The following is a 12,505-nucleotide window of genomic DNA, read 5'->3' as shown; positions in this document are numbered from 1 at the left end:
CCATGCACCAGATACTGCACCAGGTTCTGAAATGTGACCTGGACAGACCAAGTCTTGCCTTCATGGGCTCATGTCTGAGGAGAAGGTCAACCAAAAACCAGAAAGCAAAATATTAAATTAAATTATCATTCTAAACTAGGTCTCCTTTGCTAGTCTCCGTCTCAGCTCTTCATCTGACTCATTCTCAGCAGAGATCATAATTGGTAATTATTTTGTTTTCTTTTTAGCTCCCATTAGTGGGCAAGGAGCATGACTGGCTCATTCACTGCTGTCTCCCCAGACCCGTAGCAGGGCTTTGCCCATCAGAGTGTTTGGTGAGCATAAAGCAAATGAACAAATGACTAAGCAATACTTTGTGAAATTTTTGCTTCAGGCCCAGAATTTAAACATCACGCTCCTTCTTTGTTGCTGCCGGTGACCAGTTACCACCCCCTGTAACAGAAATTGAAAAGCAAATCCACGTTATAATCCATTCAGCTTTCATTTTGTAAAATGTGTGGGTTTTTAAACAAGATCATTCTATCCCAGATTAACTGGCCATGGCTTAATTAAAAAGCCTGCCAGAGGACATTTGTCTTCTGGATTTGACACTGGAGGCATGTAGAAATGTCTGGGGTGACGGGTGCTCTGGAGACCAGTGCTGGGTCCTGTGTTGAGTTGGTCTGGATGCCTATGAGGCAAAAAGCTCTTATTATCCCCTCTCCTTCACCAGGGTGAACTTCTTGGGGTAACAGGTTACCATCAATGTGTTGCACATTGATTAGCAATTACGAAATTGCTGAGCTCTAGGAATGGAATTGTAGCACCATGAAGTTCTATAATCCCACAATACCAGGTTGCAGTACATAAGTGTGTGGCTTACAGTTTAGGGAACACATGACAGGAGCTGCCATTTATTGTGCACCTACTGTATATCAGGCCTCGTTCTGACTGCTATATGCATATCATCTATGATCCTCACAGCAGCCTGACCCAGTAGGCACTATTTGCACGTTTACAGATACTATCCCAGAGCCTCAGCCCCTCACAGCAGTTCCCAAGATTCCAGGTATAACACTGTAGCCACTTAAGGGAAGAGCAGCCAGACTCAGGAGGGGCAGGGGCTTCCTGAGCAGCGTCTGTTGCCCTCTCTTACACCCCGCACGTGTTACTGACTGACTGAAGCTCTCTCCCATTTGCTGTGCTACGTAGTCTTTCTCAATGCAGCCCTCCAAGCAGATGCTACCAGACATTCCAGAGAGCAAATGAGTTGTAACCTGTTTGCAAAGTATGCTCTAAGTGATGTGTGTGAAGGGTTCTGCCCCAGGGAATTAGAATCCTGGATTCTGTAGCCGTATAACTTTGAACAAATTATTTATCTCCCCTGACTTCAGTTTATTTACCCTAGCATGGAAATGATTCCTTGGGGGCGCGTGGGTGGCTTAGTGGATTAAGCCTCTGCCTTTGGCTCAGGTCATGATCTCTGGGTCCTGGGATCTAGCCCTGCATCAGGCTCTTTGCTGGGCAGGGAGCCTGCTTCACCCTCTGTCTGCCTGCTTCTCTGCCTACTAGTGATCTCTCTCTCTGTGTCGAATAAATAAACTACAACAACAAAAATGATCCCTTGACCTACTTGCCTCAAAAAGTCACCTTACAGACATTAACCAATGAATTGGCTTCACTGACACCACAGAGCTGCTTTTAACTAGAGGATGAGTCAGAGAGGGTCAGGTTCCTGTGCAAACATGAAACATCCTCACGAATGGTGGGTGGCTACCAGCACCTTCTCAAGGCTCCCCCCACCCAAAACCCCAGAATGGAGTTCCTTAATGCAGATCCTTGAGCACCATCCCAGAGGGTGGATTAAACCTCCTGGTTCCTGACATTCATCTCTAAATCTTTCCACTGCTCAGTGGAATAATATATAGGACCCAGAACTCCCCTACTCTGGATTGAATCACATGCACCTGTGGAGTTCTGAAGATCTAGGTTGCTGGCTCTGGAACAAGAGGCTCTAGTCCCCACCCAGTATCTTTTCTAGCAAACTCTTACTCACCTTCTGGCTCCTTCAGGTGTCTCCTCCTCTGAGAAGACCTCCCCAACCCCCACCAAAACCAAACTAATTACTCCTCACTGTGCTTTTGGAGAACCCATGTTTTGAGCACCCACTGTGTACCAGGCAGTCTGCTAAGTTGTAAAATGCATTACCATATTTTCTCCTCTCCCTTTGAGAATAGAAGCTAATGTCCCCCCACCCCCACACACACCTTAAGACTTGAGAAGGGGTAACTCAGAAAAGTGTTGTGACTTTCCTAGGGCGTTTGGATTGTACTGCATTATAGTTCATTCCTTCCATTCTGTCCCTCTACAGGAATGTGAGTTCTGTAACTGTGCATGCTGCTGGTCTTTGTGGTCCCAGGAGCAAATGAAGTGTCAGGCTTGGGGTAGATGCTCAACCAATCTTCCTTGAACTGAAGCAAATAAAGAATAGGACAATTATAGTGAGGTAAACAAGGATGGCTCTAGTCGCTTTCCACACTCTGTCTTTCCTGCTCAAGGTAGAATGGAGGAGGAAGAAGAGGGGGGCTTTTTTAGGGATGAAGACTCCAGATGTCTCTGGACTCCATGGGAACTGTGGGCCAGTGATTCTGGTCCTTTGGTAGGTTTCTGCCAAGTAGGATCAGGAGACTTAGCAAGTCACAAATTAGGGACTCATGTAATACTTGCCCGGTTGGTTGAGCTGCGATGTAGAAAAGAGGTGAATGTATCTCTGATGAGCTTTGTTATGGTTTGTAGATGGAATTTCGTTTCCTTTTATAAAAGAAGAAAATATATTTTCCACATCTAACCTGACAGATTTCCTTGGTCGTAAGGTCATTTAAAATTCAATTTTCTTCCATTCAAGTAATGATTTTTCTTGGTGTTTATAGCTATAAAGTAGGAACGCTAGAGATGATGTCTTAAGGTTTGTTACAGCAGTCTGGTTCTGTGATTATATCAGGACCCTGGATGAAGTTTAGAACAAATTTAAATTACCCAAGTACAAAGAGCTCTAAAAATGAAATATCTTTAAGTGAATTTGATTTTCTTTCCAGTCTAATTTCTTCTTTCAAGTTAGTCAGAACCTGAACTTTGTATCTAAATTTCTGAGCCTTGATATATAAAGATATTTAGGAAAAAAAGAAACAAATTGTAGCAGCAGGGATAAGAACAATAATGTAAAACCAATCATCTTAGAGTTTAAAAGCTTCCTGTGATTTCTTAGGCTTTCTTGGAATTGTTCATTTATATATATTGGTTAAAGGATTGGGGGAAACATGATAGAAATGACAGGGATTGCATATGCCATTCAACTGGTTGCTTTTTTCCCCTTTCCTTAATCAAAGCCATTATCCCCATCTACATCTGAACTTTTTCATTTCTTTTGCAGCGAAAACGCAAGCAGAGCACCCAAGATGAAGATGCTGTTAGCCTCTGTAGTCTCGACATAAGTGTAAGTACACTGCTTTCTGCCAGCTCTGCCATGAGAGCACCTCTCGTCTCTGAATCTATTGGTTAATATGCCATGTGCTTTAAGGGGGCTTCAAGCTACTGATGATGGAAATTGTGACCTGGGGAAAACTCTTTTAAACATTTCACTTCACTAGAGAAAGCTGAGCGGCCAACTTGGCTTGCAAGCCAAGTTGTTTACTTGCTCATGTTTTTTTCTCTCATAAAATGAATGATGAAATCAGTGCATCTGAGGAGAATCTAGATGAATGTCACCATGCAATTTTAGAGGCTGGTTCCAGAAGATGGTCAGATGTTTGTCCCCCTTTCAGAGAAGTTAATGAGTCAGCCCAACTTGGGCAGCTGGTACCCAAAAGCTGAGAGAAGTCTCCAGCAGCGTGGCAGAGTGAGTGACTTTGGATTTAGCAGATCTTCATTTGAATCAAGAGTCTACTCTTCCCATTAATGTGACACCTTTCCTTGTCTCTATTTTCTCATCTGGAGAATAGAGATGAAAAGGCTTCACCCGGCAGGATTATTGTGAGGGTCAAATAAAACAGTAAAAGTGAGACTACTGAGCTCATTGCCTGGTACAGACTTAGGCACCTACAAAATGTGAGCCTTGTTGTATTTTTTCCTTAAAAGCAGAAGTTTACTAAAGATATTTAATGACATGGTAGTCGAGTGCTGAAGTTTACTAAAGATATTTAATGACATGGTAGTCGAGTGCTGGTGCTAATAGAGGTTAAGAGGTTTCTTGAATTTGGGGGACTGTGTGCTGGGTGCTTAATTTTTGCAGCTTTCTTTGTATGGCGTCTTTGATCCCCCCAGCTGGGAAGCCAACCTTGGCTTCTGCTGCACTCATTACCGAAGGGCTGGTGGGTGGGTGTTCAGGTCCTCTAGGGCTCCCCACATCCATTCATCATGTATACTTCCTTGGAGTGCACTCATTGTGCATGGTGGATCCATCCAGCTTTAGACCCCAGTCTTTCTCCTCCATAGAAACCATGGACGCCATTGTTGTGAGATGAGAAAGCTTCTGTGCTGAGACTTAAGGTCTGAGTCATGGTCCTGGCTCTGCCTGTAACTAATAGTGCAAGCTTGGCCTCAGTTTCCTCATTTGTTGGGGGGGGGGGAAAGATGTTTAAGATCAAGTCCTCTAAAACCACTGTGAAAATCGGAAACTTTGTTGAACATGGATCATGGGGGTCTCATCCAATAACATTTGTTTACTAGTCCAAACAATGCTTTTAGTTATTTTTAATTATTGCAGAATTTTGTGTGATGCAAATTTCCATGATGGAGTGATCCTGAGCTGGCATCTAATTAATGTACTTGGACATCTTTTTTTCACCATATGGTGTTTGTTCCAGTCTTTAGACCATCAGATTAATGGCGTTGGACCAGTTTACTTGGATACCATAGTAACAGGACAAAAAAATGATGTTCTTCTGGGTTTTACTTTACTTGCTGAATGTTTTATTATTGACAGGTGAAGTCTATGAAACTTCCTATAGCAGCAAGTTTTTTTGCATGTTTGAATGTTTTTAATTCTTTGGTAATTATTGGGATCATTGACTTTCTGAATTGAAAGAGCTCTTAGCCATTATATAGTTCTGTCCTCTCACTTTTGAAAATGAAGAGTAGAAGCCCAGGGAGATGTAGTGATTTAGGCAAGAATTTAATCTAAGATCACATGTCATCAAACACATTTCTTCAACTGTATTATATTTATTATATTTATTTTTTCAGGAAAACATATCTTTAGAAGCTATTTTTTAAAATCAAAAACCATGAACCCCTCTTATATGAAAGGATTATTTGCAATTATGAATTGTGATTTGTTTTTTTTTTTTTTTTTTTTTTTTTTGCTGATTGGCATCAGTAACCTTGCCTTCTCTTAAGATCACTGAAGTCTCATATAATTAACTGTCTGACTTCTTTTCTCTTGGTGCGGCTACAGAGGATATCTCTCTTTCGTTTTTAATCATCTCATCATGTTTTGTCACAATAGAGTGACTTGTATAGAAAAGAAATTTACCTTTATGCTTAGGGATGGCCAGATGCTTCAGCTATGACCAAACTCCTTTCTAATTTGCCTGGCATTCTTTTCTGAATCTTGGGAGACAGATTCTAGAGCCTCAGCAGTTTCCTCCAAAAATTGTCACATGGTATTATAGTAACTATAAAAGTTAGAAAGATCCTAGACTCCTAGACATGAAGACTGCTGTGTTCCAGGCTCACTGACAATCCCTGTCATATGGAAATGACAGGATGTGTGACAGATCCAGCCAGGGCCTCAGAAGAAGTGGTACTGATGTTCAGTGCCTCCCACCTAACCAGCACTCAGTGGAGGTACATTGCATTGAGTGAAGCGGTGGGTGGAACCACTCATGAGAAGATGTTTTGCCATGAAGGCAACAGTGTCTAAATAAGTAGCTGAATTGTTCTAATAAATAGCCTTTGTAGATGCTTTGAAACAGTGATATCCAGTAGTCACAGTCCCTTAACTGGCCAGCAGCATTCTTCACCATACTAAAGAGTAGCTTGACCCTGTTTCTATGTGTTGTGGAAAGTATCTGAAAAGAAAGTGGGTTCCGACAGATGACTCATACGGGAGGATGTGAGGGCTTGGGAAAGTAATATTAGTAACTCTCAATTTGATTCCACTTAATAAGTGGAAAGATAGTCATCAGATGTGTATTTTCAACAAGAAGTTACTAGATGAAGGGATGGGGTCCTTTGGGGATCACAGTCAAGTTTCCACTGTGTTCTAGCCCAGTGCTACATGCACACTGAGCTCTTGGTATGTACTGATTGTTTGATTCATTTTTAAAAACAGAAAAACAGTAAGCCCTCCTAATCTGTAGTAGAATTTAACACATCCAGCCCTTTTAAAGAAATGTATTTGTGACATAGAGTTGGGAGATGTTAACACTGACAAAGTCTTCCCCCCTTGATTAAAAAGTATGTATAGGGCGCCTGGGTGGCTCAGTGGGTTGGGCCACTGCCTTCGGCTCAGGTCATGGTCTCAGGGTCCTGGGATCGAGTCCCGCATCGGGCTCTCTGATCAGCGGGGAGCCTGCTTCCCTCTCTCTCTCTCTGCCTGCCTCTCTGCCTACTTGTGATCTCTCTCTCTGTCAAATAAATAAATAAAATCTTTAAAAAAAAAAAAAAAAAGTATGTATAGAGTCCCATAGGGTGTTTGGGTGACGATAACACCAAACATTCCTACTGACATCTTGCTTTAGTTCAAAGCCTCAGATGACTAGATTTTGGTAGGTTCCTGGAAGAGAGTTTTCCTTCTAACCTCCTACTAAACTTGGACTTAGAGACCAAATAGAAGGGCAAAAGCTAAGAAAAGAGCTTATTCTTACAGACAGGGATCTCCCATCATTTAGGGAGGTCATGGAGTCCTTTGGGAATCTGGGCTCCAGAAATTTTACAAGATTGATGTGTGATTTCATGGGCCCTAGGGAGCTCAGCCAAGACCCATGTTAAGAGTTCCCATTTTAAAATGGGAATTGGAAGGGTCTTCAGGCATGGTGACGTATCGCCAAAGAATTAGTCTCCCACCCTCCACCCCAGCACTTGGTGAAAAATAAATGGTGATGGAATGTCCATGCTGGTTGACGCTATAATCGTTCTCTGATTTTTTTCCACCACTTTACCCAAGCCACTGGCTGAGCCCCCAGCTTCCTGGCAGGATAGAATGCAAAATATTCCAGGACCAAAAAAAAAAAAAAAAAAAAAAGTCAAACCTATATTTTTGAGAACAAATTGCAGAGAGGAGGATGCTCCTAGCAGCCGCCTACAAATCTCTTCTCACGTCAGAGGATGCGAGTGGGATGGTTTCAGGGACATGGCTTCCCCCACAGCACTTTACTGGTTTAAGTTCTAACGGGGGAGCGACGCCTGAGTGGAAAGCCAGGGTTTGTGGTGTCCCGGGCAACAGGATGTTGGAACAGCCAGGTGTGGCCCCTGATGGAGGGCATTGCTCAGCACCAAGCATCCTCTCTTAAAAAACAAATGAGTTCTGAGGTGGGCATAAAAATGGTTTCCAGTGATAAAAACAGTGTAAAAGATGAAAAGAAACACATAGTCCTTGTAGAAAATCTGGACATAAGAGAGGTCATTAATAACCCCACCTCAAAGCAGTAGCTACATTTTGATGTATTACCTCCTTGGCATTATACACACACTTTAAAATTTTTCATCATGAATGTTGCAGACATACAAAGTGGCAGCGAGGTTAATACAAAATGTAGCTACCAGTGCAACTGAGGAAATGTGCCCTTAATGGCAAAGCAGAACGCCTTGCTCTGCAGAGTTGTGTTGGTTGTTGCCTTGCCTGTCTATAAACTTGCTACACATATGTATCCCTAAATAGCATGTATACTTAAGTTTGTATAAGCACAAATTTTTAAAAATTGGGATTGTAACACATACTAATTTATTCCTGAAATTTTCACTTAACTGCATTGAGATCGTGTCACCACATCCTAAAATATTCTTTAAGAGCGTTATTGTTAATAACCACACAGTACTTTGTCAAACCAATGCACCAATTTTTTTAAACCAATCCTTCATTGGATATTTAGATAAATTATAACTTTTCACTATTATAAATAATACTGGCAGGAATTTAAGAATATCTGTGTAATCTTATATCCGGAGGATAAAATGGATAAAATACGAAATTCCTGACTGAAGTGGTACAAATATTTTTAAGCCCATGAATAGGTCTGTACCCCTTCTGGAAGTGAGAGGTGGAAATTCAGTTCAGACCCGATGAGTCTGGTCCAGAAACTCAGAGTAGAGATTGTTCTCAGGTTGCCCTGGGCCATTTCTCTTTCAGCTGTATTAGTGGTCCCTTGCTAAGTCCATGACTTCATATGGGACATTTGCTTCTACCGCCTCTTTGGGAAGAGCTCCTCCTGTCACCTCTGGGGGGCCCAGGTCCCTCATGTGACTGGTGGAGATGGGGCAGGTAGAGTTAGAGCCAGCAGTAGGGCATCCCTTCCCTGCTGAAGGCACTTCTTATGGCTGAACCATGACTAGCATGAGGTAAGATCTATGTAATCCACACAACTGCCTGTCACCCTAGGTGACGAAGAAACTGAGCCTCAGAGAGTTAAGCAGTTTGCTGAAAGTCCCAGCTTATTGTAGATCCAACCCAGGATGGTTGGATGCCACAGCCTTCCCACACCACCTCCAGTCTGGGAAGAAGATGAGGCATTTGGCTCTGTGGCTTCTGGTAGTAGATGGCGTAAGGGATATTCAGCTCCTCTTACTGGCAAACCACCTTTGAGCTTTATGACATTTTTGTTACTTGTGCTTTCTGATGATTTACCCTATCAGTGTGGATGCTCGAAGCTCAAAAATGGGTAGAGCAAGGGGACAGAACTTTCTTGTCTCGATTAACCCAAGTGATGTTTCATTGCTTGGATATGTTAAGGTAGACATGGAACAGCAGCAGGGAGTTTTGTTTTGTTTTGTTTTATTTTTTTAATCTGTGCTCAGCAGAGTCCAGGTCATTAAAAAAGATACCATGTCTGAGGTTTGCTTTCTTTCAGCCTGTCTGGAACTTGCTAACTGGGGAGAGAGATTAGCCTTGCCCTGGCCAGTATGGGGCCTTGATGAATTACATGAGAGAGTTTAATAAGGCTCTTATCACGGAGGAGACCAGGTCTGCACTGAGATTGGGTCTTCATGAATGTATGCTTGTATTTAACTTGTTGGCATGTGTTCTATTTTGGATTTATTATCTGCTGTCACTGCCTGTGATATTGCTTGGGTCCAATGTAGTGGAGACCCTCTGTTGCATCCAAGATGGTGCTACCATTTCTAATGGCAAAGGAGCTCAAAATTGACACTAGACACATTCCATCTAGCCTTTGCCCCCAATGGATTAGGTGGTGGGTTGTAATAATCACTGTGATCTCTACTCTTTGATCTACCTCTTGAAATGTACAATGACAATGAAATTCTAAGGAGCTTCAGGACACACTCTCAGAAGGTAATTGATGTAACAAAGTGTCAGTCATTCTCTACTACTCCCTTCAAAGTGACGTTGATGGAGCCCATATTAAATGAGGCTTCTCATGCTCTGAGAACACCTGCCTGTTTGAATTTGTCATAAGAATCACACACTTTGGGAGCTTAGAGACTGAACACTGCTCTGTACCTCAGTTTCCTCACCTGTAAACTGAAATTGAAACAGTGCCTCACCTTAGAGTTGTAAGGATTGAAATAGATTAGTTCATGCAAAGCACTTAGGGCCTGGCCCATAGTAAGTACGAAAATACTAGCTGGGATGCCTGGGTGGCTCAGTTGGTTAAGCGTTTGCCTTCGGTCATGATCCCAGGGTCCTGGGATTGAGCCCTGCATCACGCTGCCTGCTCAGCGGGAAGCCTGGTTCTCCCTCTCCCACTCTCCCTGCTTGTGTTCCCCCCCCTCTCTGTTTCTCTCTTTGTCAACTAAATAAATAAAATCTTTAAGAGAAAAGCAAAGAAAAGAAAAGAAAAAAGACAAGACTAGCTATTATTCTGTTGATTTCATAATACAAAAATGACTTTGTGGTTAAATTTATGAATATCTCTTTTTGGCACAAGTGATCATAAATAGAAGTTATCATGAAATTTCTTAAAAGTGAAGATCTATGAAGTCTATGAAGAGACATATACAAGGAGTTTTATTACTTTTTTTTTTATAATAGCTGAAAGCTGGAAACAGCATGAATATCCAAACTCTATAGAGACTTGTAAATATATTTTAAAATTTAAGTGTAAAACACAATGACAGAGCACATAAAATATAAATTATATTCCTAGATGTTTTTATAGATTTGGCTACGTAAAGGAATAAGTGTGGAGAAGCGCGCACTGCATTGTGGACAATGGCTTTTCGGAAGATGGAATTATGAGAAGGGGAGCTTCAGTTCCTGGGTTCTTAACCTTTGGCATCTTGGGAAACCTATGAACCCCCTTCCCCTTAGAAGGCCATCTCTTTGTGCCTAAAATTAAATACATATGTAAGATGACAACAAAACTCAGTTATATTGAAATGCAGTTATCAAAATATTTAAATTACAAATTTGTGGTTAATAGTTACACATGTGCTTCTTAATTAATGCTTTAAGTTACAAGATTTGGCAACAAGTCTAGTAGTTAATACACCATCTACAAGATATTTTGAAATACCTGCTCCAACCACTCTGTGGTGTGAAAATATAGTGATTTCTATGGTGACAATGTCACGGGTCTGTTAATGCTTCTGAGATCTATGACCTTCATTTATACTGGAAGAAAATGCTAGATTCCAGTTATTAATGAAACTAAAGATGTACTTTTTTTTCCATCCAAGTTCACGGATGCCCTGAATTTTGTCCACGTATTTCTTGGGGATGCTGAGAATTCTAAATTAGGATTTCTTGATTAAGACAGTTCATCTGGGGGCACCTGGGTGGCTCAGTGGGTTAAAGCCCCTGCCTTTGGCTCGGGTCATGGTCCCAGGGTCCTGGGATCTAGCCCCACACTGGGCTCTCTGCTCAGCAGGGAGCCTGCTTCCCCCACCCCCCCACCCCCCGCCTGCCTCTCTGTCTACTTGTGATCTCTATCAAATAAATAAATAAAAGAAAAGACATTTGATTCACTCTGATAGATCTTTTGTATTGTATTCCCTTTGTAATTCAAATGACCAAAATTTTTAAAAATATAACAAATTTAATTAATTTTGGCCTATGGGTATGTGAGGTTGCTAGTGTTTTAAAGGACAGAATGTGAAATGTTGTATAGAAGTAAGGGGCTGGAATAATGATGATAATGTTTTTAGGAAAACCTTGCAATAACCATTACATCAATTCTCAACACTTGGATTTAGGTTTTTCTTTGATATCACCTTAGCTTTTTGAAATAGATAATTGAGGCATGCCTGGGTGGCTCAATCAATTGAGTGTCAGACTCTTGATTTCTGCTGTGATCATGATCTCAGGGTCATGAGATGGAGTCCTACCTTGGGCTTGTGCTCAGTGGGGAGTCTGCTTGAGATGCATTCCCTCTGCTTGCCCCCCACGCCCCTGCTCAGGCACAGTTGTTTGCACCTGTGCACTCTAAATCTCTCTCAAATAAATAAATCTTTTAAAAAAGAAATAGATTGGGGCGCCTGGGTGGCTCAGTGGGTTAAGCCACTGCCTTCGGCTCAGGTCATGATCTCGAGGTCCTGGGATCAAGCCCCGCATCGGGCTCTCTGCTCAGCAGGGGGCCTGCTTCCCTTCCTCTCTCTCTCTGCCTGCCTCTCTGCCTGCTTGTGATCTCTCTCTGTCAAATAAATAAATAAAAAAAAAATCTTAAAAAAAAAAATAAAAAATAAAAAATAAAAAAAAAAAATAAAAAAGAAATAGATTAATTGAGTCACCCCAGTATTTTAGTAGAAGATCTTTTCTGCTTCTTCTGTTATTAGAAAAAATAGTTTTAGGGTAGAAAAATGTTTTTGTTAGAGATGAATTCTGAAGTATTTAGGGATAGAATGTCATGATATTTATCTTACTTTGGACCTCTTTAACATAAAATATGAAGTGAGTATTTTAAAAAGGAAAACAGGTTTTTTTTTTCTTTAAGATTTTATTTATTTGACAGACAGATGTCTGCTGAGCAGACATCTCGATGCGAGGCTCGATCCCAGGACCCTGGGACCATGACCTGAGCCGGAGGCAGAGGCTTCAACCCACTGAGCCACCCAGGCGCCCCAACACTTTTATTTTTAATACACAAGTAATAGTGCACACATTTCCATGATTTTTTAAAAAAATCAAACAACAGTAACAGAACTAACAGCCCCATGTCCTGGTTCCATGTGTCTCCTCGGGTATGATCCTGGTTATCTGTGTAGTCCCCTTCCGGGTATTTAGACCTAGTTAAACGTATAGATAGAGATATAAAAGTTAGCCTGTGGCAGCTTTTTACAGACATAAGTGTTGTATTTTTTGTTTGTTTTACTTTGCAATTTTTTTCTTTTAAATAATCTTTATTGTTTAAAG

General features: G+C 41.4%; 1 protein-coding gene across 3 annotated transcripts in view; it reads left to right on the top strand.

Annotated features, from left to right (window-relative positions):
* Positions 1 to 12,505, top strand: part of ARHGEF3 (Rho guanine nucleotide exchange factor 3) — a 314,187-nt gene that overhangs the window by 162,226 nt on the left and 139,456 nt on the right. For all 3 annotated transcript variants that reach the window (XM_059161242.1, XM_059161244.1, XM_059161241.1), the window contains one exon: positions 3,410 to 3,472. In XM_059161242.1, the coding sequence (XP_059017225.1) occupies positions 3,410 to 3,472 (63 nt within the window). The remainder of the gene's footprint in view (positions 1 to 3,409; positions 3,473 to 12,505) is intronic.

This window comes from Mustela lutreola, chromosome 2 (assembly GCF_030435805.1).
Source record: "Mustela lutreola isolate mMusLut2 chromosome 2, mMusLut2.pri, whole genome shotgun sequence".
Taxonomy (NCBI): domain Eukaryota; kingdom Metazoa; phylum Chordata; class Mammalia; order Carnivora; family Mustelidae; genus Mustela; species Mustela lutreola.
Note: the sequence above shows the minus strand (reverse complement) of the source record. Positions and strands in the feature narration are given on the sequence as shown.